The 18,741-nt window shown below is 37.1% G+C and overlaps 3 protein-coding genes across 4 annotated transcripts; 1 reads left to right on the top strand and 2 right to left on the bottom strand.

Moving 5' to 3' along the window:
- The first annotated feature begins 244 nt into the window (after positions 1 to 244).
- LOC137949115 (uncharacterized) lies at positions 245 to 2,438 on the top strand. Of its 2 annotated transcripts, none has more exons than XR_011111691.1 (4): positions 245 to 366; positions 1,112 to 1,340; positions 1,434 to 1,468; positions 2,218 to 2,438. XR_011111691.1 is itself a non-coding variant. In XM_068795389.1 (4 exons), exons 1-4 carry the CDS (start codon positions 280 to 282, stop codon positions 2,395 to 2,397), a joined length of 528 nt encoding a protein of 175 aa, XP_068651490.1. In that variant the 5' UTR covers positions 245 to 279; the 3' UTR covers positions 2,398 to 2,438. The 2 variants fall into 2 exon arrangements, 1 of the variants encoding a protein (XP_068651490.1); XM_068795389.1 differs by having other exon boundaries at positions 1,115 to 1,340.
- A 419-nt stretch (positions 2,439 to 2,857) lies between these two features.
- Positions 2,858 to 8,812, bottom strand: LOC137948641 (cationic amino acid transporter 2, vacuolar-like). The gene is made up of 14 exons (XM_068794755.1): positions 8,266 to 8,812; positions 7,363 to 7,564; positions 6,982 to 7,066; positions 6,622 to 6,762; positions 6,410 to 6,528; positions 6,217 to 6,313; positions 5,818 to 5,990; positions 5,590 to 5,656; positions 4,512 to 4,670; positions 4,169 to 4,424; positions 3,827 to 3,935; positions 3,551 to 3,663; positions 3,384 to 3,459; positions 2,858 to 3,270 (listed from the first exon to the last, which is right to left on the bottom strand). Exons 1-14 carry the CDS (start codon positions 8,408 to 8,410, stop codon positions 3,117 to 3,119), a joined length of 1,896 nt encoding a protein of 631 aa, XP_068650856.1. The 5' UTR covers positions 8,411 to 8,812; the 3' UTR covers positions 2,858 to 3,116.
- Positions 8,813 to 12,210: 3,398 nt separating this feature from the next.
- On the bottom strand, positions 12,211 to 18,119 carry LOC137948643 (BTB/POZ and MATH domain-containing protein 4-like). The gene is made up of 5 exons (XM_068794757.1): positions 17,350 to 18,119; positions 14,504 to 14,852; positions 13,878 to 14,157; positions 12,912 to 13,078; positions 12,211 to 12,702 (listed from the first exon to the last, which is right to left on the bottom strand). The coding sequence occupies exons 1-5, from the start codon at positions 17,742 to 17,744 to the stop codon at positions 12,670 to 12,672; spliced, it is 1,224 nt and encodes a 407-aa protein (XP_068650858.1). The 5' UTR covers positions 17,745 to 18,119; the 3' UTR covers positions 12,211 to 12,669.
- Between the last annotated feature and the right edge of the window lie 622 nt (positions 18,120 to 18,741).

Below are 18,741 nucleotides of genomic sequence, written 5' to 3'. Positions count from 1 at the left end.
CCGCTTCCTTTGCAAATGAGACACGTGGCGTGATTAGACTAGGAGCTAGAATCAAGAGGCTCGATAGTGGTCCTGGATATTTTATTATTTAATTATTTAATATAAATATAAATATTATAACAAATTTTCTATTATTTCCTATAGTACCGCAAATGCAAAAAAAACTAATCGAAGGGAGAAATTTTTCAAAAACAAATTGAAGCGTAGTTGAGAACCATTGCCGGTCCTGCCCTTTTGGGTCAGTTCGACAGCTTAGGATTTCTTTTGGCTAATTCGTTAATGGAAGCTTTTCCCCAAGGGGGTTCTGTGGGAGCAGCAGAGGATAATCTGAAGGAGGCTCCTCAAGAACCCTCCCGACCTCCTCCTGTAAGAGTCACTCCCTTGTGCTTTGTGTTTGTCTTTGTTATTTGTTCTGAGTCGGCCTTTTAGTGTCTTTCGAATTGGATAGATTGCATAGCGCAAAGACTTGTTTGTCGGGTTTCAGTTTGATTTTGATTTCTTCGTAGAAATAATACAACGTAACTCCTAATTTATGCTTTCTTGGAGTTGAGTTTGTTGCCGTTGTTTTTTACTTGAAATGAAGTCTCATACTTACCTGCAGGTTTTTGTTAGATATGCCCGAGTCGTCAATTCCTTCCATTGAGATACACAATCAAATTGTTGGAAAATGGAAGCTAATTTTCTGATTTACTTCAATTCCTGTGGTCTACTAATCTGCATCAGATCTTCTTCTAGTGCAATGATCTGCATATCTGCTGTCTGTCTTGTTTCTCTTAAGCGAAAAGTTCACCAGTGTATTGCATAGTTGAGTTTTCTATTTGAGGAAGCAAAATGGTGGTCAGATAAATAGCTTGACCTTGTTTATGATTGCCTTTCTATCTGCATGAGAATTTTGTATCGCACTTGCTCCTGTAGTTTCTTTACAGTGTGGACTGATGCTAAATTGATCTTTGTTAGCTTAAATGTTGAAAGGTACTGAATTCCAATTGTACATACTTGCTTTCAGTAGTTTTTTTTTTTTTTCTGTAGAGAGTGGACTGATGCTAAACTGGTCTTTGTCAGCTTAAGTATTGGAAGGTACTGAATTTCAACTGTACATATTTGCTTTCAGTAGTTTGTTGAGGTTACCTGCAAGAGTTCTGGTAAGAAAAGGCGTTTTGCCGCTGGTACACAAGCTGGATTTGCTCTGCATCTGATTAATAGAAGACGAGATGTAGGGGTTCCACCGGCCTTTCTAATTGAGGCTGCAAAAGAAGGGGAAGAGCCTGTCAGCTTTGGCCCAACTTCAGTTCTTGTTGACTATGGTGAGGGTTGGAGATTGCAAACAATTCCAGAAGAAGGTAGAGTTTCCTTATAGCTTCAATTTCAAATTGCATGATTGTGAGCAATTTATATTTGTTGGCACTAACACAGGTTTTATGTTCCAAGTATAGGTTATGAAGCTCAAGTAAGGAAAACAGAAGTGAAGGTATACTTTCTCTTAATCTTGGACTACCTTCAGGATAACTTTCCTGAGACTCTATTATAATATAAAATGAGGTGCAGGAAAAAACTATAGCATAACAGACTAGGTATTAGTATTACAATGAGAGGTGAATCCATCGGAACTGATCATTTACAAGTCTCTGTCTTGCCTCAGCCCCTAGTAACTCTATCTCAACTTAAGTCTTTATAGAGTTCAACCTTCTTTGGGAGTGAATGGGTTTAAGCTAAATTCTCCGAAGCTCATCTTAGTTGATCCCCCTTTTATCGAAAGTGAAGAATTTATGAATTTATGTCAACAACTTAGCCTGGGAAGAATACTTTCTCTAGTTCAGTAATTAGACATTTTTTTCCAGCCAAGAAGTAGTCTATTTTGCTGCTCTACTCTTATAATTTGTCTAAATTAGTGTTTCCACTGGGACTTGGCTTGTCCGCAGTAATGGAATGACTAAGATTGGCATACCTTGCATTTATAACCAAGGAAGAATCATCAATGACCTAGTTATCTCCTGTGGTCAATGAACAAAGATGCGGAGAAACATCTGTGTTTCTCATTTTGTTCAAACTGGGTATTTTTCTTCAAAGCTTCAAATGCTTCAAGGATTTATGACAATTAGAGAATATTTGTTTTTCCTCTGGTCCTCATCATGTTAGGAATCTACTTCCATCTATTGCCTGAGTATTCCACTATAGCCTAAACTGAAATTGTCATTGTTTCTCTATTTTTGGGTACAGGACTCAGCCAAGTTTCTCCACAAGGGAAAGTCAATTAGTGGGTCACCACAGAAGGACAATCTTCTCTATGGTGGTAAAATTTTACTAGCCTTTGGTTTCATCTTCCTCATAGGAGGAATATTTACATTGTTTTTAGAAAACCTTCCTGGGTTAATCATGTTTGTAAATTCATCCTTGTAAATTTTGATCTGGCCATACTCCGTCGTGAAGAAATCAATCAAAACAGGCGTTTACTGTGTTGTTCAATCTTTCTTTCATAGTTTTGAAACTGCATTGTAAATGTCAAATGGTTGTTTTGACATTAGAACAAGAATTTGTGCACCCTAATTTTGATTTGAAAATACTTACGGAGAGCAGATACAATTTTCTGCTCTAACTGAAATAAAAACGAACACTGATGAAAAATGGTTAAAGATGTCCGCCTGTCCTCGCACATTTTGACAGTTCTCCACAGGCCCTGTCAGATTTAGGCTATAGAGATTACCACTCTGTTAGTCCTTGAATTCGTACATATCCTAAACTTCGCCTTCAAAAGAACATGGATAGCTCGAGCAGGTGACTGGCAGACCCATAGAACAAGCTCAATCACATTTATGCGCGGATAGAGTTGTTTAGAAAGACTTGAAACTGGGGATCCGAATTTATGAAACTGAAGGCCATGTAAACTGAAGAGAGAAAGTTCACAAAGTAGAATGGTTTATTTACATCCTTCCTTTGAAGGTTTTTGGTGAAGATCACATCTAAAGAATATGAACAACCGAAGGTAACTTGAAACTTTGAAACTTGTAGTGGTCATTTATATGAACACTACCTATATTTGATGAACAAATGATTTGTACAATGGAGATATGAAACTTTTGAACATCCTCCATACAAGAAAGATCAAAGAACAAATCTCCTCAAGGCAGATAGTCAGAGCTCCTATAAATCTCGTCTGCATGCACTGTCGAGACGTAAACTGCATCTGTTAAGGAGCTGTGTGTCCTTCCATAGAATAAGTAAACAAACACTCCAATCACCAGCCATACAGAAACTCGGATCCAAGTGCCCATACTGAGAATCAGGCAAACAACAATGTTGGAAATAAACCAGTGATCTCATACCAGTAAATGTGATACTTCAATGATAACAGGATAAAAGAAAAGATTCGAAGTAGAGGATTTTACCCAAGATTTATTAGCAAATATGCATTAATGAGGATGCAGCAAATTGGAAGAAGAGGGACAAATGGGCAAATGAAGCCTGCGGAAAAGTGTAATGTCATTATAATATACAAATGACTGTATAATATTTGATTAGATAGATGAACTAAAACTCACTAGTTAAACCATACCTCCACTGTGCCCAAAGCTATGACGACCATCGTCTTGATCAATACAAGAAAGTACAACCAAACCACAAAAGAGGAGCAAACCACCAACCAGACACAGAGGAAATCTAACAAGGCTGATAAGAGTTGATGTCAGTTTTTTTGGCAAATAACAATGTGATTGGAGCATATAATCCACTTGAATCTAAAGAAAAAGATAGATAAGTATCTTCAGTAACCAGATTTTGAACTTTTGTTAAAGATACACATATTCCTCAAAAAACATGTCATTGTTCATACCTGGGTAGAAATTCTGATGAAGCTGCACAGGTGAGGATCACTACTCCAATGCACACGGATGCTATGTTCCAAGCTGCAATTTTTCGCCGTTTCTGTTCCTTTAACTTAGCTGCATCCAAATTAACCAAACGAGATAACTGAGCCATGACTTGGAATTGGTAATTTCCTTGTAAGACAATCAACTAGGGGCCCCACAATTTATTTCTTTTCTTCCCCAAACTCATTTAATTTCCACTAAAGATTGGCCCACCCTTTAGAAGAAGTGCAATAAAGATGAAGGAGAAAAAAAATACCTGCATAGATATATTTATATTACCATTTTTAATGATAAATTTATCTTACCTTGTACAGCTTCCTTCTCGATTAGGGGATAGCTAGTTGAGCTTTCGCCATCACTTGAAGTAACGTTAGCATCCTTAGGGCAGTTTGTTTGATCTTTGGTTTCTTCCTCATTTTCCTCACTACTGTAGCGCAAAGTTATGGAGTCAATTGAATCCTGAAGGGATGGTGGAAGTGGAACTTCATCTGGGGGGACATATCTAAGAATCAAAATAGACACTGCAACTACAGTGAATGCAAGGAGAGTGCCCACACTAACCTGCATGCAGTAGGAGAATTTAATATTGGGAAGAGAGAGAAAGAGAGAGAGTGAGAGAGAGAGAGAGAGAGAGAGAGAGGGAGCTACCATTCCAGCCAACTCGGAGACATCCATACAAAAGGCTAGAATTGCAGCAGCAATTCCAGTGCCCACTGTGCTCTTAACAGGAACTTGGGTCCGCTTGTTAACATCAGAGAAAAAGGGGGGTAGTAAACCGTCCCTAGCCATAGCCATCAGAATTCTTGGCTGATATCATACAAAATATAAGTCAGGATGTCATCCCTCTGTAGGGAAATAAGAAAGAATTCTAGCAGAAGTTCCATCAGGTTACTTGGATATGATGGTGCCCATTAATCAGGTGATGTGGATCAACAGTGCCACATGGAATCAGAAAAGTTAAGAACAAATCAGCAAGCACCATCGATGTATCCTCACGTTATCCCTTCTCATATTTTCATTTACTTTCTGCATTCTCAAGCAGCTGTACACACTGACTACTATGTCTAAGAAGAAATGGTATTTTGGATGAACCTAAAGTGCTTTGCCAAATCTCCATCTTACACTATTAATGATGCAGGGGGACTTCAGAAAACAGAGATTGGGCTATATAGATATTTCACTGTTATGATTTGAGTATTAAGCTAGTTAAATTTCTGATGGATTGAGGAACGATAGTGTTTCTTGAAGGTTATGTTTTGAGAAGGTTTCATAACCAGCATGATACTGTATGCATATCTACTGGGAGCAGCTTGCACACAGGCAAATTTGAAATAACTTACAACAGTAACACACTAATAAGGAAACACATAAACAGAGTTTTGCAAAAACCAAACATGGAAAGAACTAATCACTCAAACCTCAATTCTAGACAAACAACGTTACATCAATCCACACTTGAAGAATTAACTGATCAAAACCTCTACTCTTTTTAAAGATACAAACGGAATTTTTCTTGTCCTCTCTCAAAGTCAATTCCTAACAGCTCTCCACTAATTTTCCAAAATTTGACATTCTAACATTGAATATCCTAAAATCAAAGTCCTAAGTTCATGAGATCCAATTAATAGCCTCCAATAAATCAAATCCAAAGTATTTTTTGAAATCATGTCATAAACAATGAATCTAAAATCTACTCCAACATGAAGGGTTGGAGTTAACGCCTTACCTGAGGAAGAATCGAACCCATTAAGGTAGAGATAAGTGCAGTAATTGCTCCAGCTGTGATGAGGTACCTGCAGCCAAATTTATAATGACATGAAGATTAAGAGAAAATCAGGTTCCTTCACAAACATAAATTGGGTGACAAGCAAGAAGAGAGGAAGATATCAAAACACCCGGTTACATGGGTATGTCCATGACAGTCAAAACATAATGAGAGGAAACTAGCTCTTACACAGCCCACTGCATCCCATGGCTGGCAAATGCTGATGAAATTGGAGTATCTGGATCCATTGAATAGTATGGCACAAGACCAACAATAATTGCAGATACCATCATATACAAGAAACAACATATGGATAGAGCAATTCCTATACCCAGTGGAAGGTCTCTTTGAGGGTTCTTAACCTGTGATGAAGATGAAGAATATAATACTTGTCATATAAAAAGATAACGGAATGATAAATACATGCTTATACAAGCAAATGCACCTAATTTTATCGCTGAAAGATAAAGAAACCCATCTAAAACTGATAGAAGAAATGCTGTTTGGTCAAAAAAAAGCAAAAAAGGACAGAAGAATGATGTTCTTCAAATTTATTAAGTGCTTCATAACAGCTGATAAACATCATACCTCTTCAGCAGTGCTGGCAACTGAATCAAATCCTATATAAGAAAAGAAAACAGTTGCTGACCCTGCAAACATGCCATTCACTCCAAAGGGGAAGTATCTGAACATTGAAAACGAAAAAAAGAATTTCATTAGTTTCCTATCACATAGGTAAAAGAGAGTATACAACCAAACAACCATTCAGAAAACAAGATACCCGCTAGGAAGATTGTATCCAGTCCACCCAGTCCGAAGACCAAGATATCCCCCAGCAATAATGACAACAACCATGACGCAGACATTCGCAGAAGTGACAACAGCCTGTGCAAACGAGCTCTGGAAGAAATAAAAGTTCAAATTTTAGGCTTCAGGGACAACAGATGGTATTAAACTTACTTTATTGTCCAAGTTGTATGACAAAACAAGTACCTCCTTGATTCCAAAACATAGGAGTAGAGTGACGACAATAACGAGAATAGCAGCACAAGGGTCAACTATAATATCAACCCAAGGAATGTACATACGGGCAAGAAATACAGGTAAACTATCTGGCCCACCAAAAAACAGCGCCTGAAACATAGAACAGGTTAACATATCAGGGAACAATTTATTTAAACATATTTCTAAAATTTTCAAAAAAATGCTTCTAAACATCACAAAAGTAAGCTGTGAAGCCCCTTGCAATTGTTATAAATTGCACAAATCAATCATAGAAGATTCTTGAAATGAATCACTTCACGGTTATATTTTGTTACAAACTAGTACTAGTCAAGGAAGAAAGAGAATCACCAAATTTGGGGATATGCCACGTGCAACAGCTGCACCACCGATTGTATATTCCAGTATCAGTGCCCAGCCAATCAACCAGGCGACACTGGATATAATTAGATAAATTAAATGACCACCAGAACAGAGAGCTTTGTAATTGTAAAAGAAGTCGTATGTAATTGCACAAAATGTCTAAATTCCAAAATCTTAATCACTACATCTATAGTTGTCCACAAAAAATCAAATTCAATACTTCGTTAAGTAGCTGAACAATTCCAACATGAAAATTTAGTTTTCTTTAATATTTTTAACTTAACAAGTTAAATTTTATGAAATATCATAACCATTTTTCAGAGAGAACTAATAGAGATTACAAGGAAAGACAATAAAAAAAACTGTTACCCTTCTCCAACACATATGTAGGAATAGTGATAAGCACTTCCAGCAGAAGGGCAGCGGCTTGAAAGCTCTGCATAGCAAAATGCAGAAAGAGCAGCTGCTATTCCAGCTATCAAAAAAGAAATTGTAAGAGCAGGTCCTGCATGCTCTCGAGCAACTGTTCCGATCAGAACATATACTCCGGCACCGATTGTCGACCCAACACCTGATCAGCAGAGCTATATGTTAGATTTTAGCACAAACAGTGGCAAGCCGAATTATAAAAAATAAAAATAAAATAAAATCCAGATACAAGTTAAACAAAAAATTCGAAAAGGAAAAAATTGGACAGCGGCGATCCATTTCATGGTTTAACTGAACCCATTACAGAGGTACAGGAAAACTAAGTACAACCAGAACATAAATTCAGCAAAGAAATTCAGAAAGGTTCTCAGGAAGGAAAAACATGCAAACTTAACAGATCAAACGCACCCAAACACGTAGAACATAAGGAAAAGGCACGATTTGTAGATCACAAGGAACAGCACATAACTTAACAGGAATATTTCAGAAAACCATGAACCTCGATAGGTATGGAAATGAAATTACCAGCATAAGCTAGAAACAAGCAAAAAACGCAATAACCAGAGATATATACCCCAGCCAAGGATCAGAGTCAAAATATCCAAGCCAAGGATCCGAATCAAAATAAAACACTCGATGTGAAAAGAATGGACTATGAAGCGTTCAAAGGAAAAGGCAGAAAACAGCAATGAAGAGGTAAAATCCAAGCCCCTAGTGTAAAATTCCATGAGAAAAAAAAGCAGTAAATGGAATGGAAAAATCCAATTCTGCATGGCCTAAACAAGCACCGCGAAACGCATACACAGACACGAAATCTAAAAGAAACAAGCGAAACGTACATACCAATTGCTACGAGCTGAAGAATAGACAATTCCTTGGCGAGCTGGGACGCTCCCTCCTGTCTCACATGAACAGAATCAACTTGCTTTCTCCTAATCAAACACCCAATCCCCCTTGAACTTCCTTTCCTCGAATCGACCAAACCCATCAAAACCCAACTTTATTCCCACTTCAAAAACGATGAAAACCAAATCGAACCCAGAAGAAAATATCCGACAACAAGAGATTCTCAGACGTGCCCACCTGCCCGTTTGCCCCGAAAATCCAAAATCAAATGGATTCGCAAGGGAGAAACGGGCAGAGAAAACTAAATCCAAGGCAAGAGCCCTCTCCCCCTGTTTCCGCGTTCCGTGCAAGCAAGCCGCTTGACTTCCCTGCCTTTCAACGAGCAGTCGCAGAGGAGGAGCCAAAACCGGCCTTACATATAGGCCGAAAAGGGAGAAGGAAGAATTTACTCCACCTGGAAGAATCCCCAATAAACTATTACAGACCGTTCCCTTTCGGGGCTGCGCCATACCAATGCTATCATCATCTTCGCATCTTCACAGAACCGGTCCCAATCAGACCATTACAACTCCAGCATCCTCCAGTATCATTAAACGGGTAATTAAATGTAAATCAATTTTGTCGTCTCCGACACGTAACAAGTAAAAAAAAAATTATCCATGCAAATTTATTTACTCAGAAAATTAAAAAAAATAAAAGATTGATTACCGGATCCTGGACCCTTGAAAGGCGGCGCACCCCAGGTTTAGGGGTGGAAGAGTGTACGTAGAATCCCAACTGCCCTTAAAAAAGTATTTTATAACGATTTTCCTGTCTGTTGTGAATTTGTACCAAATTACCACAAATGCCACCCGCTTTTGATTTGGTGAGATTCCCGGCAACACCAAAAGACAAAACGTCAATAAATGAGCATCCATGCCGTTCCCGGTTATATTTATCGGATCCGGACTTCCGACGGAGTTTCGCTTCAATTCCACAGTGGGGTAAGCCTCTTAGTTACACAATTCTCAATGCTTCTAAAACCCTAAGCTTTAAGCCTAAAACCCTAAATTTACATGTAGAGATCATGTAAATTTTCAATGAGCAAAGAAATAAATTTTCAACCCATAATAATAATATCATCATTTATAATCGTTCAATTCAACTCCATCGACGTTTGAACGAGTCGTTATTTTGACAAGAAACTTGAAATATTAGCACTCATCTAAAAGTCAAAATACGATATAAAAACTAAATTCTTGATTTTAAAAATATTTATGTTTTAATTTATCATCGTCTTCTATAATTTTTTGATTAAAAAACAAAGAAAACTCCACCGACCGACATTTAAACAAGCCGTTATTTGACGAAGAAACTCGAAATCTTAGTGCCCATCTAAAAGCCAAAATACAATATAAAATTTTAAAATTCTTAATCTTAAAAACATTAAAGTGATTATCATATATGAAGTTGGAAGTGTATCTTTTTGTCTTTCTTAATATATAATTCCATCTTTACGTGGGAACTTGGGAACTCAAAATAATTGAAGCTCTTTTGGTTTATAGTGAGGAGGGTGAATGGAGAATCCAAAGCTTAGCCATAAATTTCTTACCGTTCATGCACATGAAAGCAACTATGGAAGCATGCATATGAATCCTCCAAAATCTTATCATTTTTGTCTCTTTTCACTACTTCAATTGATATTTATCGGTCTCTTTCCCATCGACTTCTTTATGATTTTTTCTATTTGGGTATATTTTTTAAATATACACTTAATTATATATTTTAAATTTTATGTGATTTTATTGGTTAAATTACTATACAAGATTGCCAGATAAGATGAGGTGAAAAAACCAACCCCTTAGTGTGGTCGGAAAGGATACGAACGGAGTCGCCTCACTACCGATTCGACTTGTCCCTAACATAAATTGGTTTCTTTCGTGCACTCGTAAAAAGTAGACATTTGTTTATAAATTTCCTTGCAAATAGTGGGAGGATGATTTATTTTTATTTTTTGACATTAAATTTATATTCAAAATAGAAATTATGGTTTAATATGAACAAAAAAAACCAATAGTGTACAAAAGATACATTATGTTAACCTATTGAAGCATAGATGAGAGAAAACAAACTACCTCATAATAAAGCATAATCCATGTTCAAGTCTAATGAGGTGCCCTATAATTATTATTAACCTCAATCACAAATTCCATTTGGAAATCAAATCAAGAACTCATTCTAGACCACTTTCTTCAAAAAGTGAGTTTTTGCATAATACAAAATACAAATTTATTTCTTGTTTTTGAAAAGAAAATGTGAATTTTGTTCTTCCAATTATGATGTCTAGATGTTTTATTTAAAATAATCTTGATACACTTGGAATCTAATGAACAACTATGATTAGACATTAAGCAATCACTAACAAAGAAATACTAAGATTCTTTTTTTTTCATTTTTATGCTATTAAAATGAATTAAAAATATTGAAGGGCCCTTTGGGAGAGGTGGCCTCACTTTTACCCTTCTCTAAAAAAATGTAACTTTTAAATACGGTCGACTTAAATTTTGACTTTCGATTACAATATCGTTGATGTTTTATTTATAAATATGACCATAGAATCTAATCGATCATTAAAATTAAATATTTGGTAATTAAATTAACTAAAAAAGTTAAATTACTAAAATTATTTTATTGTTGAGAAGAAGGTGAAATTTCTCATTTCTTTCCACTAAAGAAAAGGAAGAAATGGGTAGGGAGTCCTTATCCCATTTCCATCACTAGGAAGTTTGGTATATGAGTGGACATATCATCCATATGCATCTGATTTTACATGAGAGAGCATTAACAACTATATCAATATTTTAAGGCTGTTCCATACATATCAAGAAACCCATATACACCACAAAAAAGATATAATGGCCTCTCATTTTAGACAAAGGTAAATGGGGAAGAGGACATCCCCACCCTTCTTTGTTCAAACAAAAAGGTACATGACCATTAGTGTGATAATGGACCCCTTTAACCCTAAATATGAAGTGCTTTATACCACATATTTCTGCCCCCCACCCGCATCTGTTCACTCATGGTGTCAAACTACCTCACTATCAGACAGGGACAGTCAGCTATGAAGGTTCCTTCCTCAACCAAGCTTTTAGACAAATTTTTCCGTTGCAGTGACGAAAGAAGAAGAAACTCTTTGTTTCACCAAACGCTTGGAGATGATGGGTTTCTTGTCCAATCCAAATTGCCCTAAAAGCGTGACAATGAAAGCCTGTTTGCTTCAGAAGTTGACTCGTTCTTATCCTATCTCCAATGAGTTCTTCCTCTTCCGAGACGTGAATTATTGATGTCACTTAAAAAAACAAATAGTCTCTTTCTCGAGTTTCTTCTGAATTAGTAACACCGTTGTGTAGACCATTTGACGAAAAGTGTTTCACAATTCATTATCGATGGAGCTTTCACTCCTGCAGAAGTCATTGTTTCATTGACCAGAATATGCTAATAGATAAGGTGGATCTACAGCTCTTTCTGAGTAGGTTTTAAGAGACACGGCTCTGCCTTGTTACGGTCTTTCCCAAAGAGAGAACAATAAATGAACAATGGCCTAACTGTTCCCTTAAAAGGCAAGACGGTAGAAACAGAATATCATTTTATAAAGCCCTTAATAGCTCAAACAAAATAGAAGTAATAACGTCAGTCCCACATGAATTAATAATGAATTAATGAGTACAAAAATGTTGAATTTATTAGCCAAATATATGAATACCTACTATGATACTAAATTCGGTCCAAAGCCTATCCCAAAATGATTAATCAACCTAAAAATCCTCTTTTCCTTGCAACTAATAAACTCGACATCTTTCTCCTCAACTCGAACTGTGAAAATAGTCATTATCATCCAATCCTATCTCGATAGATGTTAGATGCAAAAGTTCATTAAATTACATACAAAAAACACTTCATTGCCCAGGTAACAAAAAAGCCAACGTAGGTTATCACAAGACGATCCACACGTTCAGATGGTGGCATACACATATCAAGGCAGCCAGGGGCTGGCTTTCTCAGTTCTGAGCAATACTGGAAAGAGTTAAGCAGTCCAGTCCCTTAAAAATTCTTTATAATGGATTATTATAACAGCAGATTTTCCATGAAATATCAACATCTACCAAGCTTTCTGAAGAAAAAACTCACACACGGAGATCTCAACTTAACCACAGCCAGTTCTGTACAGTTTAGCACTTTGAAACTTGGAGATATCACAAATTAAATGCGCTCCATATTTATCTGTATTTGATGTTGGTGAGCTGTTTTCACACTTTACCTGGATTGCAGGCCATGGAGCTGGGACGGAAGTGTTCGAGCAGATATTGGAACAAATGCTTCTCTAGTTCAAGGGATGATGGGCTATATTGCTAGTCAGACTTATCTTTGAATGTCACAGCTGCCATTAAAAACCTACAAATTTAACAACATATAATCCAATTCATTGCCATCACACCATCACCCGATCCAATCCAAGAAAACACATGACAAAGGGAAGGATTGACACAAGATAGGAGAGGCAATGCATTTTCAAAGTCATCATTGTACAAATTAGTCTTTTTTCTTTTTTTCTTTTTTTTTTCCCTTTACTGGTTTTTGTATCAAGTAGTCCGTTGCCTTACCCTCCTGCCATTGGTATCCCCGCCATCAGAAAGCTGGGCCCAAACACTTCGGCTCTTACCCCCACTGCTGCACTCTTCTTCACACCCTGCCACTGTCTTCAGAAGTTCAGACTGCAGAGCGGGGCAATGCTCTTTGAGATACTCGAACCCATTTGAACGCATAACAGCTGCATAGAGAGAAGAAATGAAGGCACAGACAGAAGCTCAAGAACAAAATAACTTAAAAAAAATAGACAACTAATTAATTTCATACATGCAGAGGGACCTGGTGCTTGGCACATCAAACAAAAAAGAAAGTTAAGTCTGTGTATCAATCTCACTCATGTAAAGTAATAGAAGATGAGAAACAGTAGCTAGAACAGATTTCACAATAATTATGTTAATTGCTAATATCCCTTTGGGGAACGGACATCATAGGTCAAAAGTTCTTCCTGTCCTATCATCGCTAAATAGAACAAACAAACATAGCATAACCATGTCTGTCTATTCAACCAAACACATTCTTCCACAGATATGTATAAGTAAGAACTCCATCACTAACAGAGAGTACTGAGTACAAATTAAAGTCTCAATCCCACTCCAAAAAAATATATATATAAAAGAAAAAGAAGAAGGAAGCAGATGAAGAAGAAGAGCAAAAAGAAAAACATTAAACAAAATATAAAAATGCAACAAAAACAAATAAAACTACTTCTGTCAGACACTCAACTTGAAGACAGAGAAACAATGAGATCAACAAGGAGCAGTGATAGAGATCCACATTTTCTGGTTTATTCAACAAGGAAAAGCCAATCACACTGTAGATCCAGTCAATGCAACAAAAACTTAAGAGACAGTGACAATGGTGCAGAAGAAGAGAATAAAGGAATATAAACATGAATGTAAATTTTCAAAATTTTGGTAAAGAAATGAAACACTTCAAAGAAAAAGAGCGGTAAGTTCAAAATATGGAGTAAAAAAGCATACCTGCAAGGTTTTCAGCTGCAAATTTCAGGCAGACAGCTTTTAATTCCATCGCATGATAACGATCAGCCAAAGCCAGAGTGCTTGCAACAGAGTTTACAGAAATATCTTTACACAAATAGGACTCGCACATCAATCTCAATCTACCTAAACCATACTTGTCCGCTGCAGCGAGTAACTTGGCAGCCAATGATTCAGATATGGAGGATTCACAGCTGGAACTAGATGCTTCCAACTCTTCATCTTCCATTAAAGTATCTCTGTAAATAAAGTGCAGCATTGCCTGATTGGTGCATTAAAAAAAATCAGAAAAACAAGCAAATTAAGCAACAGTGTTAACCACATTAAGATCTATATTCTAATGGCCCATATATATGCCAGTCACTGTCACTTTGATCAACCACTGCCAGAATGATGTTTCCTACGGTGTAAGAACTTGTGTTGCACAATATATGATTTGAAGATATAAAAAGGTAAGATTATAACAGATGACTAGCATCTTAGATGGGTAGTGAGTATTAAAATTAAAATACACAACCCACCCACCAAAATTTTCCTAACACCCTAAATATGCAACTCTCAATACAGATGAAATGACTCCCATGGGGAAGATAAGAATGAGGTATCACCTTAAAAACCTTAGGTTCCAAATCCGTCACAATAATCTCTTGCTTACTATCCTCCTCACCCCCCTTAAGGAATTGATCTCGGAATACAGACGATCGAGCAACCAACACCAGCTTGTGAGCATGGAACTTCTCTCCATCCACATGAAAAGCAACATCAGAACCTTCCTGATTCTCCAATAACATTCCAAAATGTGATCCTATATCAGATTCAGGGACTCTAATTGAATGCAATCTGGAGCAGTCCATGGCAGAAACAACAACACCAACTGTACAATTTATTTTCAAGCAGTCGTCCTTGAGAAAATCTGATGTTTCAAGCATAGCTCGTCTAAAAAAACGCTTGTAGCCCCTGAATGAAAAGTAAATCCACCTCTATTAGTTGCATTTTACATCTTTCCATTCGTAAGCAAAATCATTAAAATACAAAGCAGAAAAAAAAGTTCTATAGTATGATACTAGATGTAGCATGTTTTGGATGTAAAAATGAATAAAATTATGTGGCTTCCGAAGTACAATGGAAAGCCTAGACATTGAGCCTTCCCTAGGAAAAATTAGTGGACATGTCTTGAGCCATAAGTTCATCCAAGATAAGTGCAAATTTTTTTGAGAAAAGTGCATAAAGATGAACGCACGTAGTTTACATTGATCAAAGCACATAATGACAGGATACTCCCACCTGGTTGCTCATACTTGTTATGCAATTCTATATTATGCCAGTAACAATACAAAGTTCATCTTGCCAAAATTTCCTCCCTTTACTTGGAACACAAGATGGAGATTTTCATAGAAAAGACGAAAGTGCACAGGCGAGTGAAAGAGAAACGAAATAAAAACAATAAAAGCAAAAGAGATGTGAGCAGGCTCAGTGAGAAGGCTTGAGGGAGAGTCTCCTACAAAATGTTCTTCGAGGGCATAGATTGTCACAAGAGGATTTGGCTTAACAAGGAGTGTGCAAAAGTCATCACAAGTTGGGGAACGTGTCAATGATCTCATCAAAGCACTGGTGAAATCTCCCTAATCATCACCATCAGGTTGCCCCCAACCAAAAGCAGACTAGACAGTAGATTGGGCCTTAGACTCGGTGGCCACATGGGAGGAATTTATAGACAGAAGATGTGGATTCAAGACTCAACGAAGTGAGGTATTATGCTTTCAGAAAGAAAGAAAAGAAAATGAAAGAGAGAGAGAGAGAGTAGACTTTTTTTTTTTTTTTGAGAGGGGTGTGGTGCGATTCGAACTCACGACCTGACACACCTAATGTAAGAAGAATACCACTAGACCAAACAGCCATCAGTAGAGAGAGAGAGTAGACTGAACGACAAGTCTCCAAAAAGACAGATTCTAAAGGAGGTTTCTCAACTCAGTGACCATTGAATCAGCATATCCAAAAGAAGCAGAGTTCATTTTTTCATCCAAACTGCACCAAATCAAGTCTCGATGTTCTTTTCCATATGCATATCTAAATAAATAAAGTGCATACTCCACTTTTTATTTTTATTTTTTTTAAATGTACCCCACCATTTCTTTTTCTCCTTATATTTTTCTAATTTTTGAAGGGCAGATATTTTATTTAAAAAAAAAAACCCCAACAGGAACATTTCAAAAAAGACAAACAATAACTGCGATGGATCAGTTTAAAAGTTTCTCCTTGTGTTTTTTCTTGTAATATATTTTTCTCCTCATGCTGTCCAAGGGAGAGAGTGCAGGCACAGTTCATCACCCAAACATCACACCAAATTAGTTTTTGATATCATGCTGACCTGCTTACACCCCTTTTTTTTCACCATGTTTCACAAGCTCATGTTCAGACTCATTAGTTTAATCCCTCACCAGATTTTGCAGCTTTGTACTTGAATAAGGGCAGTATCACCCTTTCCCTCCATCAGTTTGTCATTTCACTCTTCTTCAACAACTTCTTACATAGCCCAGTTAAACATTCTAGCTCCTCCTAATTGTTGTATCAATTAGTATATCGTCTGATCCCACATCCCTTTCCATCTTCACCGTAGCTAAAGGTTCTGTCTCTTCAATTTCTATGTTTCCAACATCTATTATTCTCCGAGGCCTTTGTTGTGTAATTTTTTTTTTTTTCAAGTTCTTCGTGCAATCTTTACAGTAGATTGCGAATATTCATCTTTAACTTTCTTTAGTCTCATCTTTCATCACAAGAACTCTTTGAAGTGACCCTTAATGAAACTAAATTGATCTACATCTATACTCTTCCTTTCCCTCAATTTTTCTAGCTTCTATATATCTTTTCCTTTTTATTCCACATATGTTTTATAGATGTGCTAGATATCAAAACCATCTTTGGATAATAGAAAAGAATCGACACAGACCTTGCAGCAAAGGCAAGAACTTAAATATTAGTATACAGCAAGAAGGTTTAAATATGCTAAGAGGCACCGATTTTTGAACGTCTTCATTTTTAAGAACCTCGACAAGGAAAAGAAGTACTTTATAGATACTAACGAATACATGTTAGTAATCTCCTAATTTTTATCCATATGACAAGATTGTAAGACTGATAACCCTCATCAAACTGGCCTACGACAAAGTTCAAATTTTGGAATTACATTTCTATCACGCTAATTAACAATCAATGGCTATAAAGACACAATGATTTGATAGGGCAAACCCATGGTCACAGTTAAGACGAGAGAAGAGCAACTTAAATTCTGTTCTGAAGCGTATAGAAGAATGTTAAAAGCTATACATGGATCGTTCATAGCATCAACAAACACCCAAAATTCCCAAATTATAAAATAAGAAAAAATTCCAAGAAAGACAGGTAACTCTTAATTCTTACAATCGAAACAAGAATCAAACATAAACATTGTACTCACCACATACTACCTCGATACTTCAAAGTGTAAGGTCCGCTCTCCAATGATCGATCGAAATGGCTATGAACCTTATGCTTCCCTCTCCCACTCTGATCAACGAGTGTAAGCTCAAAAAGTGCTCTGACATCCGTCCCCTCACTCGCCAGAGCGATGAAAACCGACACATAAGTCGAATTATCTTCAGGATTCTTCCCATCCGGATAAAAATAAATTGCCCACTGATAACCACCGACTGTGAAGTTATCGCTAGCTATGTGCTTTCCTATTCCCATACCTTTGGCTAGGGAGTACCCTTGGATCAAGAACTTGTGTGACCCATTCACGGTCTCAGTGACCGAGCGGGAGCTAGTTGGCGATAGCAAGAAGTCCTTTTCGTGCGCAGCGCCGTCCGGCATTTCTCGGATCGGCAATTCGTCAATTTCATGGAAAGCCTCAAAACATCAGGAAGGAATCCTCCGCCGGTGGATCGACGAGGAAGATCGGCCTGGACGGGGTACCCAGAACCGGGTGTAGGGAATTTGCGGAAGCTTCAGGCAGAAAATTGAACGCGAACTCGGACGATGACGGGGATTTAGGGTTTTCCTGGCTCCTTTTCTAGTTTGTTATCCCTGTCGACGAAATAAAATTCTTTCGCCTCCCTTTACTCGTCTGTGTAGTAAGTATCAACGAAAAGAAATGCGGATGCAATAAAATAGTAGAAAAGGAAAATCTTTTACAAAAGACGCTACCGCAGTCCGCACCGAAATCACCCCCGCGATTCAAGCCAGGGACTTTGGGGTCAGACCACGTAGAAAAATTGATCACTCACTCTTAAGAGACGAGAGTTGCCGTCGATATCAACCTATATATCTCGGATTTTAACCTGTATGTCACAGGTTACGCCGTTAGGGCAAACTCTGTAAATAATAATAATAATATATTGATGTCTTATTGGTTTTGGTATTGTTTTTTTTTTTTTAACAAGGACTGCATTTTATTAAAGAACCCTAAGGGCAAGCGAAGTACAAAGCAAGAGAAGTGGGGGTCTCTAATAATGAGTGATTAGAGGGATACCATTTCTCTAAAAAGAGGGTCGATTAAAACATTAGCTGATCTCAAAACATGAATCCAATTAATTACATTAGAGGCATGATCCATAGTCATGAAAAATAGAAGTGTCAGTCTCCAAAGCGTACTGACAACTAGAGAGTCGGTCGCCTTTTTCAACTCAGTTACCGTGAAATATTCCGTTGAAAGAGGTATTATTCTTTGCCAATTTTACTTTGCAAAAGAGATATTGTACCACTCTAGTTGAGTAATTCACTTTTTTTCTTAGCTTAAGGGTCTGTTTGGAACCCTTAAAAAAAAAAAAATTGACCATTATTATTTCTAAAAATAGTTAATAAAAATGAT

The sequence above is a fragment of the Aristolochia californica genome, unplaced genomic scaffold (assembly GCF_029961685.1).
Source record: "Aristolochia californica isolate CCGP_79_NKW_82.1479 unplaced genomic scaffold, dmAriCali1.0.hap1 SCAF_13, whole genome shotgun sequence".
Taxonomy (NCBI): Eukaryota; Viridiplantae; Streptophyta; class Magnoliopsida; order Piperales; family Aristolochiaceae; genus Aristolochia; species Aristolochia californica.
The sequence above is the reverse complement of the archived record's forward strand: the minus strand, read 5'-3'. Positions and strand labels throughout refer to the sequence as shown.

Coding starts and splice junctions, on each gene's coding strand:
- LOC137949115 (XM_068795389.1), top strand. CDS start 280: ATGGAAGCTTTTCCCCAAGGGGGTTCTGTGGGAGCAGCAGAGGATAAT. Junction 1,341..1,433: donor GCAAACAATTCCAGAAGAAG/GTAGAGTTTCCT, acceptor TTCCAAGTATAG/GTTATGAAGCTCAAGTAAGG. Junction 1,469..2,217: donor TAAGGAAAACAGAAGTGAAG/GTATACTTTCTC, acceptor TTTTGGGTACAG/GACTCAGCCAAGTTTCTCCA.
- LOC137948641 (XM_068794755.1), bottom strand. CDS start 8,410: ATGGGTTTGGTCGATTCGAGGAAAGGAAGTTCAAGGGGGATTGGGTGT. Junction 6,529..6,621: donor TATGTTTTGGAATCAAGGAG/GTACTTGTTTTG, acceptor TATTTCTTCCAG/AGCTCGTTTGCACAGGCTGT. Junction 4,671..5,589: donor TGGGTTCGATTCTTCCTCAG/GTAAGGCGTTAA, acceptor GTATGATATCAG/CCAAGAATTCTGATGGCTAT.
- LOC137948643 (XM_068794757.1), bottom strand. CDS start 17,744: ATGCCGGACGGCGCTGCGCACGAAAAGGACTTCTTGCTATCGCCAACT. Junction 14,853..17,349: donor AAGTATCGAGGTAGTATGTG/GTGAGTACAATG, acceptor CTTTTCATTCAG/GGGCTACAAGCGTTTTTTTA. Junction 12,703..12,911: donor GGGATACCAATGGCAGGAGG/GTAAGGCAACGG, acceptor TTAAATTTGTAG/GTTTTTAATGGCAGCTGTGA.